The sequence below is a fragment of the Puma concolor genome, chromosome B3 (assembly GCF_028749965.1).
Source record: "Puma concolor isolate L17-30 chromosome B3, mPumCon1.1.hap2, whole genome shotgun sequence".
In the NCBI taxonomy this organism is placed as follows: Eukaryota; Metazoa; Chordata; class Mammalia; order Carnivora; family Felidae; genus Puma; species Puma concolor.
The window spans coordinates 37,308,309-37,333,289 of record NC_141672.1 but is presented as its reverse complement, the minus strand read 5'-3'; the positions used below and the strand labels follow the sequence as shown (position 1 = coordinate 37,333,289).

The window sequence follows — 24,981 nt, the reverse complement described above, 5'->3', positions numbered from 1 at the left end:
AGGCTGATGCTCCCATTAAATATCTCTATTGGTGTAGCTGGGTATGATGACAGGTTCTTCAGAAGCACAAAGACAGATTTTTGGATATTCATATTCAAGTTAATTACATCACTATGAAAAGTAAGATGCTTTCAATACGGAGGAAAAGGAAAAGGCAGGGCATCAACCACAAGCATTTTGAGCTCCATAGGCTGGACCTCGCCATTTTCTATTTGCACAGTGTGTGCAAGCCTCTGAGGTGCTTCGGCGACGCGTTTCCCATCGCTAATGGGATAAATAATGGTCATTTATTATTAACATTTCAAATGTTTGTGGGTTTTTTTTTTTTTTTTTTTAGCAGTTTTAGGAGATTCTCTGAAGAGCTCTAAGTGCCTCTTGGCCAACGCTTCGGTTATTGCTTATTCACCTGTCTCACTGGTATGGAAAGGTATTTAAATTACTATAATTTCAGCTTTCTGTATGGGGTAAGCCGAGGCAGCGAGAAACAATTCCCTTTCGTGTGTATCGTGACTCGCCTTTCTGTCAGCCTAGCCTAGGTTTAGGAGGGAGCCTACAGCAGAACTCTGTTTCTTCCGCGTTCCCTTCCGGGTTCCCGCCACAGGGTCCACGGGCCCGCCCCCTTTCTCCGAAGGTTTCCGAAGTCCCACTCTTGGCCGGCCGTTGTTGCCTGGGAGACCAGGCCCTGCCCTCACAACAGGGGCTAAGGGGCGGAGACTTCGAGTAGATTCCCGAAAGCAAACACTCCAGGGTAGAGTACTTGGGGCGCATGCGGCAACTGTGCCTTTGCTCTCGCGAGGCTTCGTCTTTCCGGAAGCACTAGAGGACGGCCCTTGTGAACGGCGTCGGGATGTGTGGGGGCTGTGTGGAGAAGGAGTATCCCAACCGGGTGAGCGAGTGGGCGCCGAGAACTTCTCGCCCCCTTGGCCGGTGGCCAGCCCCCGAGGCTCCTCATACCCCGGGCCGGCCTTCCCTGAGAGGCCGAGCGCGGGACGACCCTGCCGCTCTGCCCATTCCGGTGACCCGGTAGCTGTATTTAGGCACTTGACGGCGGGGGCGGCCGGTGGCCGTCGGTTCTGCCCGCCGGTCCACGCCCTGGGGGCTGATCTTAGCCGTCGCCCCACTTCTCTTAAGTTCCAGGGTACAACAAAGGAAACCCCACACCACCAACAATCCAGTCGACGACAAAGGGACACCCTCCCGCCACCGCTGATGACATTGTCAAGCTTGATTTGGTGAAATTCACTTTTCTTACTGAAGTCTAGCGCTGGAAGGGACCTCTGAGGTCATCTGTCGTTAACACGGTTTTGCAGATGAAACTAATGCCCAGAGAGGGGAAATAAATTTCACATTCTGTTAACCTGAGTCAAGGCCAGAAATCAGATTTCCTGAGTATTTAAAAAAATACCTGTTCCTCTCAATCTCCGGAGGTTGCCGAAGCTTGTTTACTCTCATTTATTCAAGGTATACTTATTGAACATTTATGTGTGTAGCTAGACCAGAAAGAGATACCAAAGATGAAATAAAAGGCAGCTTCATTGCCTCCTGAGAGCTTACAGTTTAGAGTATGTGATTTAACAACAAAAAATGAGTAGTACAGTTCATAAGTGATATTCAACTTTAGAGAAAGGGGAGAGCAATAACGCTGTTCTCCCAAAAGAAAGGTAGACTTCATTTGGGACTTGGAGGCTAGTTGTGACTAGGGTAGAAAAGAAGGCAAGGAGGAGCCAGAGGCTTGGAGACTGTAAGAACAAAGATTCTTGTAATGGTTGGGCGGCAGAAGATCTATAGCTGCTCTGCCTCTTGATATTTTGAGTAATACTTCGCTTTGGGGAAGGAGGTGTAACATGAACAGTCATGGTACGGCCTCCTGGGAAAAAGGTTTAGTATTATCAAAGATTTGCATACTGAAAGACCCAGCAATTCTCATTCTAGAGAAATAAATGCATGTACATATGTTCTTGGAAACTTGTGTAAGAATGTTCATAAGAGCATCACTTGCAGGAGTAGACTGGAAAAGTGGGATATAGCCATAGAATGGAACACCATGAATGAATAATGGAATGAATTAGAGCAGTGGTTCTCAACTAGGTGTGACTTTTGCCTCCCAGGGGACATTTGGCACTATCTGTAGACAGTTTTAGTTGTCACAACTGGGGGTACTACTGACTACTAGCTAGAGGCATTGTGCTGTTTCATACGCTTTTCTGTATTGCATTCTATTTCATACTTTTTTTAAAGTTTAAAAACAAATTTTTATGAATCCAGTAATGAACACTGCACTTTTCAGAGACCATGTGAAGGAGGTGTTTGTAGTGAAGAGTATTAAAGAGATTAGGTTGGGTTCTTAAGAATTGAGCCAATCAAAAGATTTTAAAATTGTATGAGGAAATTTAGGTTTTACACTTTAGGCATTGAGCACCCATCAAAAAAAGTGAATAGGAAAATAACCCTGAAATCTGTTATTTAGGGAAATGAGTCTGTGGCTGTATGTTGAGGTTATGGGATGGGGGGAATGTAAAAGGGAGAGCCCTACAGAGTTTTTGGGGAGTCATGAAAATAGTAGGGTAGGCATGAGATAATGAAAGCCTCATTTTGAAGAAAGAATTAATAGGACTCAGCCAATTTAATGGAGGGAAGACCTACAGGTGATCTTAGGTTTTCAATCTAGGCAATTGGGAAATTGGAAGTATCATTACAGAAATTGGTGGCATGTGTGAGAGAGAACCAAAATTGGGGGGCACATGGTCAGGTTGTTTTTATCATGTTTCATCCAAGATTGAGAATGTAACACCCGAGGAATCAAGTGAAAATATAAGATTGCAGTATAGGTGCAAGATTCAAACAGATGAGTTAGCCAAATAAAAGTGTCAAAATAGAAATCTGTTTTCTTAGAAAAAGACTGGAGAATCAAGTAGAATCAAAGACTGGGCTTCAAGGAATAAATTAATTTAGAAAATGAAAATAAAGTATAAGAAAAAGAGTAGAGAAAAGGAATGAGGCGATTGGAAAACCAGGAAGGTGCCTTTCATAAGCACTTTTTTCTGACTTTATTCTGTTCTAAAATAATTAAAGGGCTGTCATGAGTAAGAATTAAACTTTTTGGAATTTCAGAAGGCAGATTTAGAAATAGTGGGTGGATGTTATTGGGTTTAGGCTTTGAATCAGAATAAAGAACTTTAACAGATTTTCAAAATGGAACGGGCAACCCTGAGAGGAATTGAACTCTCTTCTGTTGTTCAGGAGAAGCTAACTTGACCATTTGAAATCTCAAAGGTCCTTCCAACTCTGGGGGTTATCGAAGTCATGAGATATTTCTGAGGGGAGTAAGAACAGAAGTCACTTTGAACTTAGCAAAGGGACAATAAGGTAGTGGTAGCAAGAATAGTCTACCCGTGGCAGAGAAAAATAATGGATTAGCATGTTGAGAAGCTCTAAGTTGGACGCTTAACCGACGGAGCCACCCAGGCACCCCTAAATATTTAATTATTTATTTGGGTTTCATAAATTTTTCTGGAGACTTGTAGATATTTTTCACAGATGAAAAATACTAGACTTAGAAGACAAATACAAATAGTGAAAGAAAAGCTTTGATAAATTAGACTTCATAAAAATCAACTGTTCTTCAAAAGATATTATTTAAAAAACAGCACATTGGTAACAAAATATTTGTAATACCAATCTGAGAAGATTTGTATCTAAGATATATAAAGAACTCTTATGGGGCACTGGGTGGCTCAATTGAGCATCTGCCTCTTGATTTCAGCTCAAGTCATGATATCGAGCCTGGTGTTGGGCTCTGCACTCACAGCACAGAGCCTGCTTGGGATTCTCTCCCTCTCTCTCTCTCTGCCCCATCCCCACTTGTGCTCTCTCTCAAAATAAGTAAGTAAACTTTAAAAAAAAAAAAACTCTTGGGGCGCCTGGGTGGCGCAGTCGGTTAAGCGTCCGACTTCAGCCAGGTCACGATCTCGCGGTCCGTGAGTTCGAGCCCCGCGTCAGGCTCTGGGCTGATGGCTCAGAGCCTGGAGCCTGTTTCCGATTCTGTGTCTCCCTCTCTCTCTGCCCCTCCCCCGTTCATGCTCTGTCTCTCTCTGTCCCAAAAATAAATAAACGTTGAAAAAAAAAAAAAACAAAAAAAAAACTCTTTTATAACTCAATAATTCTTATAACTAAATAATAAGATAAACAAAAATGGACAAGACTTGAATAGACACTCCACAAAAGAAGGCACATGTGTAGGCACCCTGAGAACATGCTTAACGTTGTTAGTCATGAGGGAAATGCCAAATAAAAACTACTATGAGATACCTCTACATGACTAGGATGGCTAAAATAAGAAAAGACACAGTATCTAGGGTTGGTGAGGATATGGAGCAACTGGAACTCACACAATTCTGGTGGGAATGGAAAATGGGAAACTTTGGAAAACTAACCGGCAGTTCTAAAGTTTGTATGGACCATATTTTTACCATATGACTCAGCAATTCCGCTCCTAGATGTTTACTCAAGAGAAGGGCATATGTCTACATAAGACTTAATGAATCTTTGTAGCTGCTTTATTCATAATAGCCCCAAACTGAAAAGGACCTGAAAGTCTATTGACAGATGAATCCATGCAATAGATTTGGCAATAAAAAGCAATAAATTACCAATGCATACAACAACATAAATGATTAACATGGACTTTATGTTGAACAAAAGAAACTAGATGCAGAAGAGTATACTGCATGATTCTATTTATATAAAATTTTATAACAACCAAAACTAATAACTAGAGATAGAAATTGGATCAAGGGGTACCTGAGAAGGGGTTGGAGATAGACTGCAAAGCATAAAAGAACTTCCTGGGAAGATAAAACTTTTTATATCTTGATTGAGGTAGTGGTTACGTTGAAATATATGCCTATATATATTGGTATATAAGTCGTTCACGTATACCCTTACAATGTGTGGATTTTATTGTATATAAATTATACTTCAGTGAAGTTTATTTTTTAAAAAAGCAAAGCACCTGTTTTTAATAGCTGGAAATTTATACTTTAACCTCAAGACCTTTTTTTCCACCTTTAGTAATTAAGTTGCTGTGTCTATGATTTAGTATCTCCCGACTACATAGTTAGATTGATTTCCTCACTTCTCCACCCCCCCTTGCCCCAACAGAGTAAATCTCTTTGTTAGTACATAGCCTCAAGGAGCCACTCAAAAGGGAGAGGTTAACTGTGGTGCTGGGAATCCAGGAAGGCTTCACTTGTGGCATCGCTTAAAGTTGGTCTTCCTGAGAGTTCATAAGCTCCTCAAAGGTGGAAAGATATGACTCACCCTCTAATCCTTCCCTGTGCTTTGCACAGTATCGGGCACATAGCTGCATTGGAGAAATATTGATTTGACTGGTTTTTAGTCACATCAACTGTTAAAAATACCCTATTGGTCAGAATGAGGTTGAATTAGATTATTTATAAAATGACTTTCTGAACAATTACTGGTAAGCCTCTAGAAAAGAACTCCTTTGAGCCAGGAGCATAAGTTGTTAACAGTTTCTTAGTGATGAAGCAAAACCCTTTCTCCCTTGAATGCCATGGTGTCAGGCTGACGAGTTGAGAGCTTATCTTCACTGCCTGAATCACACATACCCTTAAGGATTGACATCTATAGAGCTGAGGGTTTATTCTTGTTTGCTTATTTTGTGTTATTTTTAAGGCATCAGAAAATGTTATTTCAACAATCAACTGAGCAACACATTGTATAAGATCATTTTTTATCATTAGTTCAATTTTAATTCTAGTTTTAGGATCTGCCTCATTTAAATATTGTTGGCTATTGGATTTTTCTAATTTTTCTTTTTCATATTTTATATTATTAAAGCTTCAGTGTGTTTCTAAAAATCCATATGCATTTAGTCCTCTCGGATACAGTTGCTGTCCTCAGAGACTTAACAGCTTTAACACTGCTTCAGTTTTATTTGCCATAAATAGCCCTTCTAGAGGAAAGCTAGTAATTTCAAAAATTACTTGGTACAGATTTCAAGCAAGTCAATTCTAGCCATGTTTTTTTGCCTTTAGAAATTTTTAGTCTATTAATTATTTTCACCAAGGGTTTTGAAATAGAAGAAAATTAAATTCCTATTTTTAATATTTTAGGGTAACATCTGCCTGGAGAATGGATCTTTCTTGCTGAACTTTACAGGCTGTGCAGTGTGCAATAAGCGGGATTTTATGCTGATCACAAACAAATCTTTGAAGGAGGAGGATGGAGAAGAAATAGTTACCTATGATCGTAAGTAGATTCTTTATTTTCATGCAAGTCTGATAGGAGATACCAGCTTTTAAAAGCTGATACGCTGTGCCTATTGATATATTTTATTTTATGAGGCCTATTTCAATATTGTATTGTAACATAGAGATACTAGTTAGTCTTTTAAGAGGAAAATACAGATGATGATAGCATCATCAGATACTCTGCCTGAGTGATTTTTGCAGATAAATGAAGCCTATGACTCAGGTACCATTTTTTGTTTGTTTGTTTGTTTTTAAAGCCTTTATGCCTTCTGAAACAAGATATAGAGACTTTTTTTAACCTTAGGGTCATTCGTGTGTTTTCTTTTTCTTTCTTTTTTTTTTTTTACTGTAGTCTAATATAGTGATGTCCTCCAACAGCCACTAAAGTGTTTAGGGCTGTTTGCTGCTGTACTAAATGACCCTGGATGTAATGGGTTTTTTGTCTTGTTTCTTTCTCGTGGGGTTTTTTTTGTTTTTTGTTTTGTCTCCCATCTCATTGTTAGTTGGTTATTTCTTTTGCTGTGCTACCTTCATATGCTGCTCCTCATCCTCAATACTGGGAAACCAAATCAATCAACTATGTATAATGAACGTGAATCAATTCTGAGGTTGGCACTAAGAATTTCTATGAGTAAATTAAGTGCATATACATTTTAGGGCCATTTAATTTAGTAAAGGAAGCCCATATACATTTTAGGGTATAGTGACAAGAATATAAACTGTTCACATCCCCGTTTTGCTTCTCTCTTGGTGCTTTGGTATGTTCTGAATATGAGGAATAAATGTACAAATAATGATATTTTGAAAACAGGTTATGAAAGACACTAAGCCTTTAGAATTGAATCAGACTATCAAAAGTGTTCTATGGGGCGCCTGGGTGGCGCAGTCGGTTAAGCGTCCGACTTCAGCCAGGTCACGATCTCACGGTCCGTGAGTTCGAGCCCCGCGTCAGGCTCTGGGCTGATGGCTCGGAGCCTGGAGCCTGTTTCTGATTCTGTGTCTCCCTCTCTCTCTGCCCCTCCCCCGTTCATGCTCTGTCTCTCTCTGTCCCAAAAAAAAAAAAAAAAAAAAAAAAAAGTTGAAAAAAAAAAAAAGTGTTCTAAAGTAGAAAAATCTTTTTCTTTCTTTTAGACATAACCCTTTAAACTCTATTTTGTACCAGGTAGTAGGACATAGTAGGTAAGAGCAAGGGCCCTGGAGCCAGAATGCATGGGTTTGAATTCTATTGCCAATACTTCCTAGCTCGGCAGTCTTGCTAATAATTACTTAACCACGGTGTGTCTTTGTTTCCCAATCCTTAAAAAGGTGATAACAAGTATCTGCTTCTTTGGGTTTTGAGAAAATTAAATAAACAGATAAAAAGTATTTAAAACAGTTTCTGGCACACAGTAAGCACTCAAAAAATCATAGTTATTATTATTATCATGTTTCTAGTAGAGTCTTTCGTTGCCATTAAATTCACTTTATAATGTCTAGCATTGACTTTTTTATTTATGATTGGTTTTACTAGCAGTTTCTATAGGTTCTGAGAATGGGAATTAATATATGCTTGTTAAACCTCTGAGTTGAGGCCCTTCATTATGTAGTATTGCTATGTGACAGATTTTGGATTTCTTATCAAGGTAGATTTTATAATGGGTTTCCAGCTGCTCTGTTAAATATATCACTTAAGATTCTTTTAAAGTAATACCATGAAGAGAATAGAAATTTTACTGTCTTAAGACATCTTCCAAGACTTAATTATTTAAGTCTCTCTCTGTTTTGGCAGATCTGTGTAAGAATTGTCATCACGTAGTAGCCAGGCATGAGTACACGTTCAGTATCATGGATGAATTTCAGGTAAATGTATAAATGTAGTGTGTTATTGTGGGGGAGGGGATAATGAAAGCACTTTTATAAATCTAGATAGTTTTAATAAATGAAGTATTAGCAGGTATTAAAGGAGACCATCCCTGTCTTCTACTTGTGTATGTTAAGAGAGACCCTTTAGATGTGAGTATATCTGTTCAAACCTGTCTTCGCAAGAGTCTAATCAAAATGCGTGCCTTACAAATGATATCTCAGGCCTGTCGTTTATGTTTATAAAGAACAGCACATTGTGGCTTCTTTTGAGGTTACTATTGTGTCCGTTTTTTTTCTGTCCAGTTATGTAATTGCACAATTGTTGGCTTTATGAGTGTTAGCCTGCCCATTGCCACCATACTTGCTGAGCATGGAAATTCTGATAAGGAGGTTATCTTTGTCTTCCCCAATAGGCATGTAGAGTTGAGCAACTCTGTAGTCTCAATTGTGGTAAGACATTTTAATATTATTCATCGTAAAATGATAGGATGGATGTATCAAGGTTGGAAGAAAGAACCTGGACCACTATAAAGGTAGAGAATAAGTATTTATAATAAATATGATGCCTTGTACAGTTGTGAGAGCACACAAAGAATTGTACAGAAGGCTTCTGAATGCCTGAGCTGCTAAAGATTCACAGATCTGAGGGTCAGGAAGAAAAGCTAGACAGTGGGGAAAAACCAAGGGTAAACGGGAAATCATGAAGACACACAGACCTGTGTCTGTCCCTTACTGCCTCCTTTTTCAAGCCTTCAGGTTGAGTTACTTATTTAAAGTGAACTGCATATTCATCTATCAGATATAAATATCAGGTTAGACCTTTTAACAGGCAAGGGAATTTTTTTTTTTTTAACGTTTATTTATTTTTGAGACAGAGAGACAGCATGAACGGGGGAGGGGCAGAGAGAGAGGGAAACACAGAATCGGAAGCAGGCTCCAGGCTCTGAGCCATCAGCCCAGAGCCCGACGCGGGGCTCGAACTCGCGGACCGCGAGATCGTGACCTGAGCTGAAGTCGGACGCTTAACCGACTGAACCACCCAGGTGCCCCAGGCAAGGGAATTTTAAGTGCTTCAAATTTGGGTAGTATTTTAATTAGAAAAAAATAATAATCTTCCATAATAGAATCTTACAGTATAACCACTCTCATTCTTTTTTTTTTTTAATTCACTTATTCACCTGTCAGAATCTGGTCTCATATGTTTGCTTAATCTGTACAACATCTTGACCACGTCTCCTCAGCATCCAAAAATTATGCCTCAAAAAATATTTATATGGTATATGTAACTTAGGGCAAAATCAAGATCTCAATGAATGCATAGTGGCCAAATAGGGGAAGGAGCATATCTTGGGTTTAAAGGAGAAGCTCTGTCTTTCATGAGAAGAAAAGAGGGCTCCTGGAGTCCCTGTGAGCTTTTTAGAGCCCTAAATGAATATGAAGATTGCCCTGACTGAGATATTATCTATCATAGCTAGACTTTGCTCTACCTGATTTTCCTTTATGACTGAACACAGCCATTTTCAAAGCTGCCCCAGAAATTACTCTGGGGTAGGAAGAAGAAGATAGAGGAAGATGGCTTGTATTCACAATGCCTGGACAGTGTGAAATTCTCTTGGAAAAAAAACTCAACTCAAACTAGGCTACCTCATCTTCTCTCAACATCTGCTTCCTTCCACCTGTATTCTGTGTCCTACAGATGAGTTTTCTGAAAACAATGCTTGAGACCACCTCTTTGGCCTTTCCATAGTTCATTTTAGCTACAGTGTAATATCTAAGCTCCTTGTTTCAAGGTTCTCATGGGCTGGCCCATGCTCCCTTCCCTTATTTCCCCTGGTCTCTGGCTTACCACACACATCATTGCCCTAATTCACACTCTTCCTTCTGTCCCATTAGAGAGGAAGATTCTTATTTACTCCTCTCTAAGGGCTACCCTTTCCACATGTCTTCATCAATCTGCTCTTTGTCTAGCATCATCTTTGTCTTCCTGGGATTTAAACCATTTCTTACACTAAATGTACTTGATTCTTCACTTATTAAAAATAAATTTAAAATGTTTTCATTTCCCATACCTACATCTTTGACCTACGAAAGTAGGTCTTTAACCTGTTTTCCTTATTTCCCTGTGTTCCTCGAAACCACCTACAAATGGGTTTTTATGTTCACTTCACTAAAACCGTTCTCTCAGAGGTCTCTTATCATGTAGCCAAATCATGTGACCTTACGTCAGTCCTTAGCTCTTTTGACATCTCTTGTGGGTCTGGTTTTGTCAACCATTGTTGTTTTTGAAGGATTTCTTCCCTTCAGGTTCATGGTGCCAGATTTTTTTCTTTCTTTTTAAATTTTTTTAAAAAAGATTTAAAAAGAAAGAAAAAATGTAAAAAATTTTGAATCCTCTTGCTTTTCCCCTGGTTTCCTTTCCTATTGTTCCCTGATTTCCCCCCGAATTTTGGTCTCTTATCTGGAACCTTCTCTTTACTTTCTCAAATAGTGAGCACACACACACTCAGGCTCACTTGAAACCCATCAGCTCGGGGCGCCTGGGTGGCGCAGTCGGTTAAGCGCCCGACTTCAGCCAGGTCACGATCTCGCGGTCCGTGAGTTCGAGCCCCGCGTCAGGCTCTGGGCTGATGGCTCAGAGCCTGGAGCCTGTTTCCGATTCTGTGTCTCCCTCTCTCTCTGCCCCTCCCCCGTTCATGCTCTGTCTCTCTCTGTCCCAAAAATAAATAAACGTTGAAAAAAAAAAAAAATTAAAAAAAAAAAAAAAAGAAACCCATCAGCTGTCTCCCAAATGTCCTTCTGTAACCCTAACACCCTGCCTACCCTCGTTTCTTCCTTTGTTTCTCTTGCCTTTTGGCCCTGCTGCCATACCTCATGTCAAGGACCATACCCGCTCAAACCTAAGTTACTGCAGCAGCCCCCAAACTGTAGTTCTACACACTGCCCTCAAGTTAATCTTGCTTACACGTACCATCTTGTCACTCCTGCTGCTCCGTATGGGATATGCTTGCTCTTTCCCTATCACTGTCCTTATTCATGCTTTTTCCTTGATTTGACTAGTCCATTTCTCTACCTTCACATCAACTAAATGTTACCTCTTTCAAGCAGAACTTAAATTCTCTCTCCTCCTTGTTCATGATAGTCCAGCCCATACTGCTTTCTCCCTTTCCTTGTACGGGGACTGACTCATGTGAATAGCCACTTGGGAACTTCCTTCTTAGCCTGCCTGGCACAAGAACTCTTTGTTCTCTGCTTCAGTAACCTACTTCCTTGTCCCCACCCTACGCCAGGTTCAAGGTGGGATTCCCACCATTTGTAACGTTTTGTTTGTTTTGCTTTGTTTTAAATGTCTTATGGGCAAAAGTAGGTAGGATAGTGTTTTAACCTCCACTACCCAGCTTCAGTTTGCTTTGTTTGTATCTCACCATTCCCACATCCCTGCAGGATTATTTTGAATCAAATCCCAAATATATTACTACTTAAATATTTCAGTACATATCTCTAAAAGATAAGGACTCTGTTTTTAAAATAACCATAATATCATTGTTAAAGTGATTTCTGATGGCACAAGTAGTGGGGGAAAGTAGAGACAGAAGTACAGAATTTAAAACAAAAACTACATTGTAAATGATTACAGGTATCCTTTGTTTTTTTATATCACCCTAAAAACCACTAAAAGGACTGTGTGTTTGTCTCAGGAAACAAAAGGGCACCTGTGAGATTGCCTTCTGTTCCTCTTTGGACCAGGGAATGGGAGGACTTGGGGTCAGAAATAGCAGGTAGTAATAGAAAAAAAGAGCCATGGGACCCTCAGAATAAAACAAAGGATCTGATTTTACCCAAAGGTAATTACCCACAATCCACCCTTTCTTCCGAATCTCTACCTCTATGCTTTGCCCAGGTGGAGCCTTTGAGGGTCTCCATGAATGACTGGGAGGAATTCTTACTCTCCCAACTTGGCCAGTTTTGATAAAAGGTGTCCTGACCCTGGCAGCACAGGGGGATGTGTTCCTGGCATTCCAAGCTAGAATTCTAGACGTATTTTCCCACCAAAGCACTGCTCTGTATGGTTAGATTCTGTAGTCTTGTGCAATACGAATTTAAAAGACTCCTTGGAATTTCCTGGGAACCTAACTGCTATGTACAACATTTACTTCTATGGGAAACTGCTTTTGAATTCCAAATAATTGACCTATGGTGAAATTTGGATTCCAGACTACCTATAAATTAAAGATTATAGATGTAATCAGTGTTACTTATTTAATAATCTTTCCAGATTATACCGCGTGCTAGGTTTTTTCTTGTTCCCAAGTTAGATTGTAAATTTTGCAAGGTCAGACCTTGTCCTTGTTTTCTCTCATATCTGCCAGTGCATCTAACACATTGCAAAACATTTAAGCACTAAATAAAAACTTGTCAATGGATACGTTGGTTGAAAATTCAGATGTTTGTCTAGCTTTGCCCATTTTCCCATTTTGACTTTATTATTGTTTTCTTCTTCGTTTCCAGTGATAGGTTGACATCCTACTACTAGTAATGTCTGGCAGGTGAAAGCAGAAGTATTTGAAAGCAGTAAAAGACCTTGTAGAGGGTGGATTTTTATTTCATTTTTTAATTTATGAGACCTGTATTTGTTCTCTAAGCTCTGGCCTCTGTCTCTATTGTGTGTGTGGAGTAGACCTCAAAATTAAGTGTGGTCTTTAAGAAACAATCTTTCCATTGCCACAACTAAGCTCCCTGCTGAACTCACTCATAGGAAATGGAAATCCAGTTGTCTAGGTCTGAGTGTCTGAACCACCGTCATTGTTTATCTCTGTGACCCTCTAGTGACTGTCTAGACCCATGAAACACAAACTGCCTTGATTGATCAATTCCCAGACAGCTTAACAATCTCAGTTGGAAGTGTGGAAATACTAATAGATTTAGCATTAATATTTGTTTTCTTAAAGAAGATAAAGAGGTTTTTAAGCAAAGGTTTGAAAAGAAATATGTTTATATAGTTTATTCTAGAAAGAGATAACTGTAAAAACAGGACTTTGCCCTAAGAGTCTTGCCTAAAACAAAATCCCTTCTGTCACCAGGCTGGATATTTTTAAAAATTTTAATCCAAGTATAAGTTAACATACAATGTTACATTAGTTTTAGGTGTACAATATAGTGATTCAACACTTCTACGCATCACCCACTGTTCATCACAACAAGTGCCCTCCTTAATCCCCGTCACCTATTTCACCATTCCCCACCACCTCCCCTCTGGTAACCATCAGTTTATTCTGTGTAGTTAAGAGTCTGTTTCTTGATTTCTCTCTGTTTTTTCCTTTGCTCATTTGCTTTGTTTCTTAAATTCCACATGTGAGTGAACGTAACTATATGGTATTTGTCTTTCTGTGACTGACTTCACTTGGCATTATACTCTCTGGCTCCATCCATGTCATTGCAGTTGGCAAGATTTCATTCTTTTTTATCAGCCTGGACATTTGTTAAGCCCAAGAAACATAAACTTCTTAAATAGATCAAATTCCAGACAGTTAGCTATCTAAATATGAGGCATGACATACTAGTGGATATAACATAATTATTTATTTTCTTAGAGTTGATAAAAATAGTTTTTTCAGTTTGGGACCTTTCTTTCACTTTAAAAATCGTTTTTGTTGCTTAGTAGTCTTAAGTAATCTAGAAAGGAACAACTCTGAAAACAGGAATTTGTCTTTAGGGAATCAAATTGCTTCACTACTACTTTAAATAGCAGCACTTCTAACCAAGCCCATATGTGTTTTAAATCCAAGATATAGCCATGCATTTCCAAGATGACATTCTTGTATATGTAGTAAATAGAGCATCAGCTTGTATTCAATTTATATAAACAAAAGACTTCAGGATACACAGAATAAACCTAAGACATCCCTGGTAGGGGTTGAAGAAACTGATATACAGTTTCAGAAGGAATATCCTTCTGAATGTAGAGAAGGAATATCTACTCCAATTTGTAGAGAATAGCTTTACCAGAGTAAGTTATGGAGTGTCTTTCTCCCTGTTCCTCAATGTAATTATGCACTTTATCTTGTTCTAGGAGTATACCATGCTGTGTCTGTTATGTGGCAAAGCTGAAGATACTATCAGTATTCTCCCTGATGACCCTCGACAAATGACTCTGTTATTCTGAGGATCCCTGCAGTTCTTCAGTAACTATGTTGTGTTGGTTTACAATATAGCAAGCCTGATGGTTTGTCTTACGTAGTTTATAATGGAAATTAGTTGCATATTTTTTTCTGCTTAGACTTAACTATCCTTAGAAAGAAAAAGTAATTTAGGGGATTATGCTGAGCTCCTCTGCTAAAGTTCCCAGTTCACATCAGAATGAAGCCAGAATGAAGAATCTCTGTTAGAAGTTATATGGCTGGAAGATATAACTAGAATGGGAGTATACCTAATGCCCACATCTTGGTTCCAATAAAAGGAACCAGGACTCCTTGGAAAAGTGATTGATTCTAGGACGAGGGCAGTAAATATACAAGACGAGCTTGGAGCATTTTGTGTCACAAAGAAAGTGCTCAAAAAAAACCCTCACAAAACACAACGATTGGGAGTATGTCAAAGGGGCAAAAAAGCCAACTCAAGGAGCTCCCTGTGACCAAAGTTGGAACAGTTTGAGCCACAGAATAAAGTAGTATTGGATTATAATCCAAACTATAAATATCTATGAGTCCTTACTGATATAAGTGAATGATTGAATAAGTAAATACATGAATTGGAAGAGTAGACAAATTGCCCATGCAGAAGAATTTCAAATAATGTTATGTAGATGTTCCCTACTCCTTAAGTGTGGGTTATAAATAGCAACTCCCGACTGTATAGCAGAATTGGGTAGAGTTGAGCATGCAAAAGGAGAAAAGTAACAGTGGGAAAACCTGACAAACACTAGCTCAGCCAAGTGACCAAGATTAACATCCTCAGTGATCATCCTGTTGATAACAACATGTACCCTTGATATGATATGATGGGAGGGCACTTTGCCTTTGTGGTCTTCCTCCCAAAAACCCATAACTCCAGTCTATTCATGGGAAAAACATCAGACAAATCCCACTTGAGAGCCATTCTGCAAAATACCTGACCGTTACTCCCCAAAATTGTCAAGGCCATTAAAGACAAGTCTGGGAAACTCACTAAAGAGACATGACAACTAAATGTAATGAGGTATCCTGGATGGGATCCTGGGACAGAAAAAGTGCATTTGGTTAAAACTAGCAAAACCTGAATAAAGTGTAGACTTTAATTAACATAAGTAAATAGAATGATTTCAGCTGCTCCAAAGAGATCTTAGAATATCTCACCTTGTGTAGTTGAAAGAACACTGGCTTGGGTGTTATAAACCCTGGAATTTAGGCCTCTCTGCCATTGGTAACAGTATAACCATTAAGCAAAGTGTTACTCTGGTCTTTATTGTCCCATTTCTATTAGATTAGGCTAATAAAAATTGATATTTTACTTCCTTCACAGTATTGTTAGAAGATCCAAATAAATAATGAATATAAAATGTGTTGGAAAGCATATCAAGTACTAGATGGCAATGAGATGGCTTTGGTTGATTCTTCTCAGTCTGAGACCAAAACTTAAAGGGTCAGGCATTAGAAACAAAATTGTTTCCTCTTCATATCCAAGAAATTTGAAATTCTGAACTAAAGCTTTGCTAAAGTGAGGTGAGCAAGGTGTTCATTGTTGATACCAGAGAAGTTTTGTTGTATAACAGGAACGCTAATGCTGAGGTTTATTGAGCACTTACTGTATGCCAGGGCCTTTTTAAACACTTACTTCATCCTCATTAACAATTCCATGAAGTAGGTACTATTGTTATCCCAATTTTAGAGCCAAAGAAACTAAAGCACAAAGAAGTTAAAGGAGCTTAAGGTCACACAACTAGTACAGTGGCTCCCTCTCAACACTCCTGCTCGGCACACAAGAAGTCTAAGGGTCTGGCAAGGTTAGGAACAAGTTGAGACTGTCAGTGACAGCACTCTGCGGAATCTAGGCACATCAGACCAAGATTTGTTATTCAGAAAAGTTAAGTCATCTGCTCCTCAGGGATCAGTTGTGTTATTCCTGGAAGATGTTTTCCACTTTCCTGCAAATCTATATCTGACCTGCTGAGGAAATCGTTTGGTGAAATGGATCCAGAAAGCAGAGAAAATGCTTCATTACTTTAAATAGCAGCACTAAGCCCATTATAGCCTCTGAATTGTCCCTTCTTGGAGTTTGCTAATGCTTCCAACTTAGTCATTTGGAGTTCAAGGGTATGACTTTATAAGCCCCTACTGATATCCTTGTCTATTACAGACTGTATAATTATCTATCTGTTTTGGACTATATCCTACAAAATTTAAAACATAAGGTCCTATCCACATATGTCATTATTAAACCAACCTTGTGCTGTGTTTTGTGATACTTTCTTTATCTTCTAGAATTCTTTTATGGGTCTAATCAAATAAAGACCTCTTCAGCCCAGGTCCACTGAATCTGTATTTTTCTGTTCAAATAAAGGGGAGCCAGGCAAAAACATCAGTCTTTACTTTCCTTCCTGAGATACAAGAAAGAAAAGAAATCACCTATAGATGTAATTGGGAAAGTGGGCTTGTTCTGGCTCCTCGTTCTTGGTCTACTTGTTCCATGATGTATAGATCTGGAGTCTGCCTACTTAGGCTCTTGGAGTTCAAAGCTCAACATGTTTGTTGTGTTGTTTTAGCTGGCCAAGTCTGTCTCCAATGGTCTTGGGTTCTGACAATACTAATTAATTCATATATGATATATTCTGGGCACAACCAGATATGATTCATTACTTATAAGTAATGACCAAGAGTTATATGTTTAGTGTTTTTTATCAAGGTATCAAGAATTCTTTCCATTTTATTCTTTTTTGTGAGCAAGGTTAAGTTACTTCACTGAATTTGAGACTCTCAATTTTAGGCCGTGTGTTTCTTGACTGTAGTACAGTCTCTATGGTAGATACGGTAGTGTTTGGATAGAAAGGAAACCAGGAGACTTAGGTCTAAAATTAGCTTTGCCACCTGCTCATGTTGGGACACTGAGTGTACATTGCTTCTTCGATGGAAAAATAGAAATAATCATGCTTTCTCCAGAGAGTTTTAAATCAAATGATATAATGTAAGTGAAAATGATGAAAATGATTTTAAGTTGTGCAATGCTCTTATAGGCAACTATCAGTGGTCTTTATGAAGGAACTTTGAGATGGAGGGAAACACTATCATGTTGTGATTAAGAGTACAGGCTTTAGGGGCGCCTGGGTGGCTCAGTTGGTTAAGTGTCTGACTTTGGGTCAGGTCATGATTAGCTGTTCATGAGTTTGAGCCCTGCATCGGGCTCTGTGCTGATAGCTCAGAGCCTGCTTGGGATTCTGTGTCTCCCTCTGTCTCTACCCCTCCCCCACTCACACTCTGTTTCTCTCTCTCTCTCTCTCTCTCACTCAGAAATAAAGGGTACAGCCTTTATAGTCAGACTGACCTGGGTTCAACTTTTCAACTCTTCTACTTAGAGCCCTTTGTCCTTGGCAGGTGTCTTGCTCAATTACCTTCTCTTTAAATAGAGACAAAAATTCTTCATAAAATCAGTATGAGAATTAAGTAACCTAAGATATACAAAGGACTCAGTGCAGTGTGTGAATATAGTAAATATTCAATAAATGATAGTTTGGATGACAGTTGTAATGGTGATTATGAGAAATCAGATTTGATGTCACCAATTAGAGTTTGGCTCAGTGTTTGTTAAACTAAGACATAGCTGTGGGAACATAGTCATAGAAATAATAAATTTTAGTCTTTGTCCCTTGGTTCCCTAAAATCATTTACTCCCAAGCTTTATTTTTTTGTTCAAGTCCTCAGAGAAACGATTGTCTCTATCCTTCCTCTAAATGGAGTGGCATTACCTCAGCTCTTCGGGAAAGCTTGTTTATGACACACCTCCGTGCCTCCTGAGTGCCTCTAGGGAAATTTGATTAAAAGATTGAAAGTGGTTGATTATATTAAGCTTTGCCATGTCTGTTTATGACCATAAGCTGATACTGCTGAGGCTGTAAAAGGAGACAAGCAAGATGAGGAATAAAGGAAACAATTTCTCACTTCTTTTCATTTTAACAACAGCACAACTAAAGATTTAGTAAAAATGAAATGTCCTTGTAAGACAAGTTCCCCCAGTCCGGCCCTCCCTGTTCCCTCCTGGGCCAAACTGGTCAGGTCCCTTCTGAAGCAGGGAGCATTTCCCCTGCCCAAATGAGGAGCGCTTTTCCTAGCATTATGGCCCTTACTGACTCTCTCTGCAAAATCATTTCTGTAATTCCTAATCCTTTGGGAATCTTTAGGTAATTCCTTCAACTTGAGCCTCAAGGAAAAGACCCAACACATATCAGGCATATCAGGCCCTAAATTGCCTGTGGCATAATGCCAACATCCAGGATAGTTGCTCTGTTACTAGACATAGCAATAAGCTATAGCACTATCGAGATGATGCACAAATCATACTAGCCTCCAATATGTATTCTGTACTTCTTCAGAGAAGTGATGTATCCCTGCAGTTATTCCTCTAAAATCAATGCCTCGTCCTGCCCTCAAAAAACCCATACCCCAGCTGTTGGCTTTAAGGACAGGAATCTTGAAAGGCTTGCGTTTCCAAGAGTCAGTGTAAGGGTAGCCTTAATTTAGCAGAAGGCCCTGAAAAGCATGCCAGGGGATTCCCACTGTAATGCTCAGGTTACCCTTTTTGAAATAAAGCACCGCAGATGACATAGCTTTAACTGAAGGTCAGACAGGGAGGATCTTTAGCCTGTATTCCACATTTACTTCTCAGATGATGCAGATGCTTAGAAAATAGTATAGGGAACATAACAGGAAAGGGATTTCCCCCTCAGCATTGGGGTTTTTAAGCAGTGTGTCCAGTTTGGAGAACTGTCCCTTCAGGGCTTCAGTGAAAAAAGTAAAATGTTCCATCTAGTGGTCAAAGAAGGAAAGGTAACGTGAGAAGTTTCCAGGAAGACGTTTGTAAGGCAAAGTGACAGGGCAGTGGCCTTTCAGCAGGTGTCTTTTCTTGAACATGATAGGACCTGGCCTTGGAGGTGTTGGTGCCTTTTGAGTATGCCTGTGCTAGCTGAGGAATCTGGGGCACCATCCTTACAAAAGCCATTTGGCAGACCCCTGTTCTCACAGAGAATAGCTCTCATGTTGGCAGGTTATGAACAGTCTGACTGTCTGAAGGGAGGCCCTCTTCCATTCCCACCCTCATGGAATTCAAAATGAAATCATTCATGTCTAAACCAGTTTGTCTTATGCCTGAATTTGAGAACATGTGAGTTTGAGAAAAACAAGGGTGGACTGTGAACTGTAAAAAGGAGCAAAGGATCGGGTGCCTGGGTGGCTCAGTCAGTTAAGTGTCCGACTTCAGCTCAGGTCATGATCTTGTGGTTCGTGGGTTCGAGCTCCGTGTCGGGCTCTGTGCTGACAGCTCAGAGCCTAGAGCCTGCTTCAGATTCTGTGTCTCCCTCCGTCTCTGTTCCTCCCCTGCTCGCACTCTCTCTCTCTCTCAAAAATAAAAAAGATTAAAAAAAATTGTTTTTAAAGGAGCAAAGCAAATGTTACTCAGCAAGGCAAGGAGAAAAGGGTAGGTGTTCTTTGTGTTCCCAGTAACTGCACCCTCCATACCCTTGCTGTCAGTTAGAGTTGACCAAATTCATGTCCCAGCAACATCTCAAAGTGCAGGTCATGCATAGTTGGCCCAGAACCTACACTGATAGCAACAGCTTCCTGATTGGAGTCCTCTAACGAACCTCCCAGTATACCGCACGGAAGGACCACTGACTTTTCTTTTGCTTTACCTCTCATCACCACCCTTTGCCCAGTTCTGGAGGAGCCATAGAGTAATAGTATAATTCAGATTTCCTGCAACTCCACTTGCCACCGCAGACCCTGACCTGACCAGACAGTTATTACGGTGTCCCCCTGATGAGAGAGCCTCCCTCTATCAAGCCTTTGTGTGCTGCCAGCTGTCTGGCCCACCTGTGGTTTTGTACCATCCCTCTACCCTCTGTCAGGGAAGAAGACACAGAGAGCCCGGCCATTTCCACACCTGCCCTTTATTGGACTCATCTAGCAGGCTGGCTCTGAGCCCTTCACACTCCTCAGACACCGCCCATACAGTTTAGGAAGATGCCATCATTCTGTGAAGGCCCAGATCCACCCAAGTCTTGAGCTCCAAGTAGAATCACCAACCAGAAGGTTGGGGGGAGGGAAGGGAGATAGGCAGACCGGAAAGGCAAGGCTCTTCAATGAAAGGGGCTGATCCCAAGGGAAAGCTTTGGTCCAGCAGTATCTCCTGAGGGCATTCTGAATCCTAAGGAAAGATACCTAAGGGCTGGATGGAATAGGTCTGTGTGCTGAGAAGCTTGTGTCTATATGGCAACTTTGAGGAGGCGCTTGATGTCAGGCTCAATGTTGATGGTAGGGAAGGTGCGACTGTAGCGGCGGAAGGGCTCCCCTTCCGGCCCAATAAGGAACTTCTCAAAGTTCCAGGCCACATCTGAGCGGCGTACCGGGCTCCAAATGATGAACTTGGGATCGGTCATGAGGGAAAATGGGTCATCATACGGGTAGGGGAGCTTGTCCTTCAGGTAGGCGAAGACGGGATGCTCGTTCTGACCATTCACCTCACACTTTTGGACAAGGGTAAAGGTGGGCTGGAATCCACCCCCAGGGCGCACATACTTGAGACTGTTCAGGATCTCCTCATTCTGACAGTTCTCCTGGGGGAGGAAAAAGACAAAGAGCATGGAAGAGGGAAGAGGGAAATGAAGGATCCACAAAAAATCTTTCACCCTCCTATATGCCGTTCCCAGGACTATTCTTTTCTATGTAGCGTTTTTTTCCTCTGTTCTTTCTCTTTCCTTCTTCACCGGCTTTGTCCTACTCTTGACTTGGAGTTTTCCCACTCACAGCTGTTGTTTGATGGTTTGCTAGGCCATTCCTGAAAGTCCTTGCGGTTCCTAGCTTGGCTGTTCTTAAAGTCAATGATTTAGCACTTTGAACGATTCTTTCTCTCTCCAAACTACCCTGGACAGTTTTTAGGGTATCTGTCTGAAACTTCAAGGAACCTTGAGTTCAGAGTAGGAGACAAAGGGAAAGAAGGCTCAAGTCCTACCACCTAGAACTCTCCCATCCACTACCTACACACAGGCACTCACACACACGTCCTGCCACCACCTTCCCTTTCCCTCTGCCCTGATTTGCCTCCATGGCTTCTAGTTATATGTGAGTGTGATAGCCTCTGCCTCCATCCTGCTCATATAAATGGGATTTATAGCTTCTTGCTTTCATCTTGCTTTGTCCTAGATCTGAAGTGTAAGTAGGAGGAAGCTTTGGTGAAGATGCCATCCAGGGAAATCTGGCTTTCAGGTGCCACAAAGGCGAAGTGAGTTAGAGATAACAATGAATGTACTCTAAATGGAATTGCTCAGTGACAAACAGGGATGAATTAAATAGGATAGAGTGTTTAGGGTTCTGGAATAGGCCAGGGGAAGGGAAGTTAAGGAAATAAGTGCCTGAGGGCTAAAGGTTGTGAACGTGTAGTTATCATTCCTTGTGCTTCCAGACTGCTATCCCAAGACTCCTGCCCCCCACACTCACTGTACTCAGCTGTGAATGCTTTAGCTCTGAACCTGTTACCCGTCTTTCCCTCCCCAGGGCCATCCCTGTCCTATTCCCACTGGGCATTCCCCGCCCCTGACAACTCCAAAGGCCCTTAGAAACCCTTATTTTCCACCCCTCCCCCTGAGTCTAGGAGTCAGATATCTCCCTGTGGGAGAAAGTTCTTGCCTCTGACCTGCTAGAACCAATCAGGACAGTCAGTTCCAGGCCATCATGACATCTTGAGCCCAGGGGTGATCTCTATTAGACTTCTTATCTCTTCGTGCAAATGGCTGACTGGCTACCTGGTAGGTTATGGATTCCCTCCAGCCACTGGCTAGCCTGAGGTGATGGTGTAAAGGGTGGAGGCACCTCTCAGGCCGAAGAGATACTCCTAAAGAGGTTTTGCCCTTTCTCTCGCCTGCCCTGGCCAAGCCTAGAAACAGATGGAGACAGGGAAGGAACAATGAAAGCCGTGATGGTTTGAGCTCACATTTGTCACTAGCCAAAGACACTTCAGCCTTCCTGCTTGTATCCCTGCTAATCTCTTCCTTGCCTTCACGCCGCTGTGAATCGAACTAAGGGGGTTATAATTAGAGGGTTCACTTGAGGACACTCTGCTTGCTTTTGCTGTTAAAATAATAAGTGAAAATAGAAGAGAACTTGAAGTGTGTGGGCTGAAGATCTATAACTTGACCCAGTAATCAGAAACAGAGATTCGATCCAAATGGGACACACACACACACACACACACACACACACACACACACACACAAATCAGAGCCAGAGAGGTGCATGTGATGCCCAGAGGAAACACGTGCATATTGTAAACCCTTAGCTTTCCACCAAAATCACCCTCCACTTGGCCGATTTAAAACAAAATCCTTTAATCTAAATAATACAGTTGCTTACGCTTGCATATTACCTTGTATTTTTCAAGGTATTTTTGTGTATCTTATCCCCTGAACCTCCCAGTCATCCTGTGAGATAAATGATACTATCCCCCATTTACAGGTGAGGAAACTAAAACAGAAAAATCAAGTGACTCTTTGTAGGGCACAGAGCCACTAAATAGCAAAACCATGTCTAGCTGGAACTAAGTTCCCCTTGGTCAGTCCAATCCTAGTTTGACTGTTGATCTATGTCCTCCACTCATCCATTCAGCGGATATTTAATGAGTGCCTTCTCTACAGTGGAGAGAAAAACAGACCTGGTACCAGCCCTCATGGAGTGTAATGGAAAGACAATAAACAGTGTTTAAGCATAGTTAGAACCACATACACTTCCCCCTGGTATTCACATGTACCTAAAGACCTGGATTAACAAAACATACCTGTGATTCCAGACACTCCAACACACGGTCATCCTCCCCCTCCCCTTAGCCTACCAAAGCTTCACCATCCCACCTCCTTGGGTACAATGCAAGGGACCCCTCACCTGATGTCCAAATTGATTGCAAGGGAAGCCAAGAACCACCAGGCGCCTGGGAAAGCGGCATTGCAGCTCGTTGAGCTGGGTGAAGTCCCGAGTGGTTGTGCCTCAGAGCGAGGCCACATTCTCAATCAGCACTGCCCTGCCTCGGAACGTATTGAAATCTACCTTCTCCCCATCCAGGCTGATAGCGCTGAGGTCGTAGAAAGACTTGGCTATGTAAGCCATGGTGAAGGTGCAGACTGAGACCTGCAGAATGGTGTGAGCCCGCTTAAGGGTCTGTTAAAGGGGTGGGGAGGAAGGAGGAGCCTGGCCAGACAGGAAGGATTTCACAATGGGGCTTTGAGCATCCCCAGGATGACTTAGCAAAAACAGTCACCCACCTGTAAGTGCTGTTTCAACAAGGAGGTTGCTCCTCCTATTTACAGACTCTGAACAAAGCCACCTACCTGCCCCACCCTGCTGGCAACCTGGGAAGGGCCAATTTGATATCTATGTGCAAACATGAATAATTCACTACTTGCAGGAAACTAGAGCCCCAAAGGTCAAATGGGGAGGAAAAAAGGGAGGGAGGGATGCAGGATTGACTCCGACCTGCCCCAGCAAGTTGTTCTCACTTGGCACAGACGTTTATTGTCTGCGGAGGGCCAGGCTCTGAACTGTGCCACTGAGAGGTCAGGGTCTGCCTAGATCTGAAAGATGAGGAAGAGAATTGGGATACATGTTCCCTCAACTCAGACTACAACTGAAACCTATATATTACCGTGCATGTGTTTTTCTTTGGCTGTTGCCTTCCACGCGCACAAAATCAAAGGGACCCTTAGGAGGACAGTGTGATTTTCTAGAAATAATGGCTTTCAGTGGCTCAGCTTGCACCAGGCAGAAGAGATGAAGTTTGTCTTGGAAAGTCTTTCAGTGAGTGATATTACTGGTGCTGGAGACTGCCTGCGCCCTTGCCCCCCTGCATGGCACTGCAGAGGCCTTCCACTCTGCTCCACAGGGTCATGCGGCTGACATCAGTCATGGTCGGGGTAATGGGGAGGAGTCGCAGAGCAGGTGAGTAGCTCCAAGGGCATGAGCTGCACCTGCCTTCTCTCAGACACTCAGTCCCAAAGACTGCTCACAGCAGGCTGGTGCTGGTCATTCCCCCATGGAAGAAGTGTGCAGGGAGCCAAAGCTTCCATGGTTCTAGACCAAGTCGGGCCACCTGTGATGTTTTCAGCCCCAGATATGCAGTGTACTGCAGGACATGTGAGGACCTAAGGGAAGAGCTAGTGTGCTTCATTCTTCCAAGCACCTACCAGCTCAACAAATTCGTGTTTTTGTTTTTTTTTTTTTTTTTTTTTAATGTCTGGATTTCTCTACCAGTAAAACTGGCAATTAGACTCTACCTGGCTTTGGGATTTTTAGAGTGTTATTTCAATAACAATGCAAATGTTTACTAGAGAGTGTTTTCACAGGTACATGTCCATTGGGAACTGTCTTCGAGAACAAATAAGCAAGGCTTGGGAGCAGCTGGTATTGAGAATCTGATTTGCTGAGAAGATGGAGGAACTAGTCACCAGGGAGTGTCCAGCTTTTCTGGCTTTTGTGGCCTGTTCCATAGGTCTTTAGAGCCCATGGGAACCTGTGTCTCTATTGGCTGCTCCCTAAAAACAAGCCTCCATTACTTGAGTGGGAATGGAATCTTTGGCCATTAAAGGAGGCAGGAAATGCAGAGTGAAAGATTACTTAATCCCTCCTCATGCCTTCAGGAAGAC

At 41.4% G+C, this 24,981-nt stretch overlaps 2 protein-coding genes and 1 long non-coding RNA gene across 5 annotated transcripts; 2 read left to right on the top strand and 1 right to left on the bottom strand.

The window, feature by feature from the left end:
• Positions 1-729: 729 nt before the first annotated feature.
• On the top strand, positions 730-16,613 carry CHURC1 (churchill domain containing 1). 3 transcript variants are annotated; one of them, XM_086709528.1, is made up of 4 exons: positions 730-886; positions 6,138-6,273; positions 8,044-8,114; positions 8,989-9,144. In XM_086709528.1, exons 1-4 carry the CDS (start codon positions 848-850, stop codon positions 9,127-9,129), a joined length of 387 nt encoding a protein of 128 aa, XP_086565654.1. In that variant the 5' UTR covers positions 730-847; the 3' UTR covers positions 9,130-9,144. The 3 variants fall into 3 exon arrangements, with proteins under 3 accessions (XP_086565654.1, XP_025774821.1, XP_086565655.1); XM_025919036.2 differs by lacking the exon at positions 8,989-9,144 and adding an exon at positions 14,185-16,613 and having other exon boundaries at positions 833-886; XM_086709529.1 differs by lacking the exon at positions 8,989-9,144 and adding an exon at positions 8,531-8,979 and having other exon boundaries at positions 833-886.
• Positions 16,614-20,228: 3,615 nt separating this feature from the next.
• On the bottom strand, positions 20,229-24,155 carry GPX2 (glutathione peroxidase 2). The gene is made up of 2 exons (XM_025919034.2): positions 23,228-24,155; positions 20,229-20,910 (listed from the first exon to the last, which is right to left on the bottom strand). Exons 1-2 carry the CDS (start codon positions 23,447-23,449, stop codon positions 20,560-20,562), a joined length of 573 nt encoding a protein of 190 aa, XP_025774819.1. The 5' UTR covers positions 23,450-24,155; the 3' UTR covers positions 20,229-20,559.
• A 63-nt stretch (positions 24,156-24,218) lies between these two features.
• LOC147579905 (uncharacterized) lies at positions 24,219-24,938 on the top strand. Its single transcript, XR_015252301.1, has 2 exons — positions 24,219-24,277; positions 24,682-24,938. It is a non-coding gene; the product is annotated as an uncharacterized LOC147579905 (long non-coding RNA).
• Positions 24,939-24,981: the final 43 nt, after the last annotated feature.

What these genes read in the sequence shown, in the direction of transcription:
- CHURC1 (XM_086709528.1), top strand. Translation starts at nt 848, where the DNA reads ATGTGTGGGGGCTGTGTGGAGAAGGAGTATCCCAACCGG. An exon ending in AGAAGGAGTATCCCAACCGG is followed by an intron (nt 887 to 6,137) that starts GTGAGCGAGTGG and finishes TTAATATTTTAG; the next exon opens with GGTAACATCTGCCTGGAGAA. An exon ending in AGAAATAGTTACCTATGATC is followed by an intron (nt 6,274 to 8,043) that starts GTAAGTAGATTC and finishes CTGTTTTGGCAG; the next exon opens with ATCTGTGTAAGAATTGTCAT.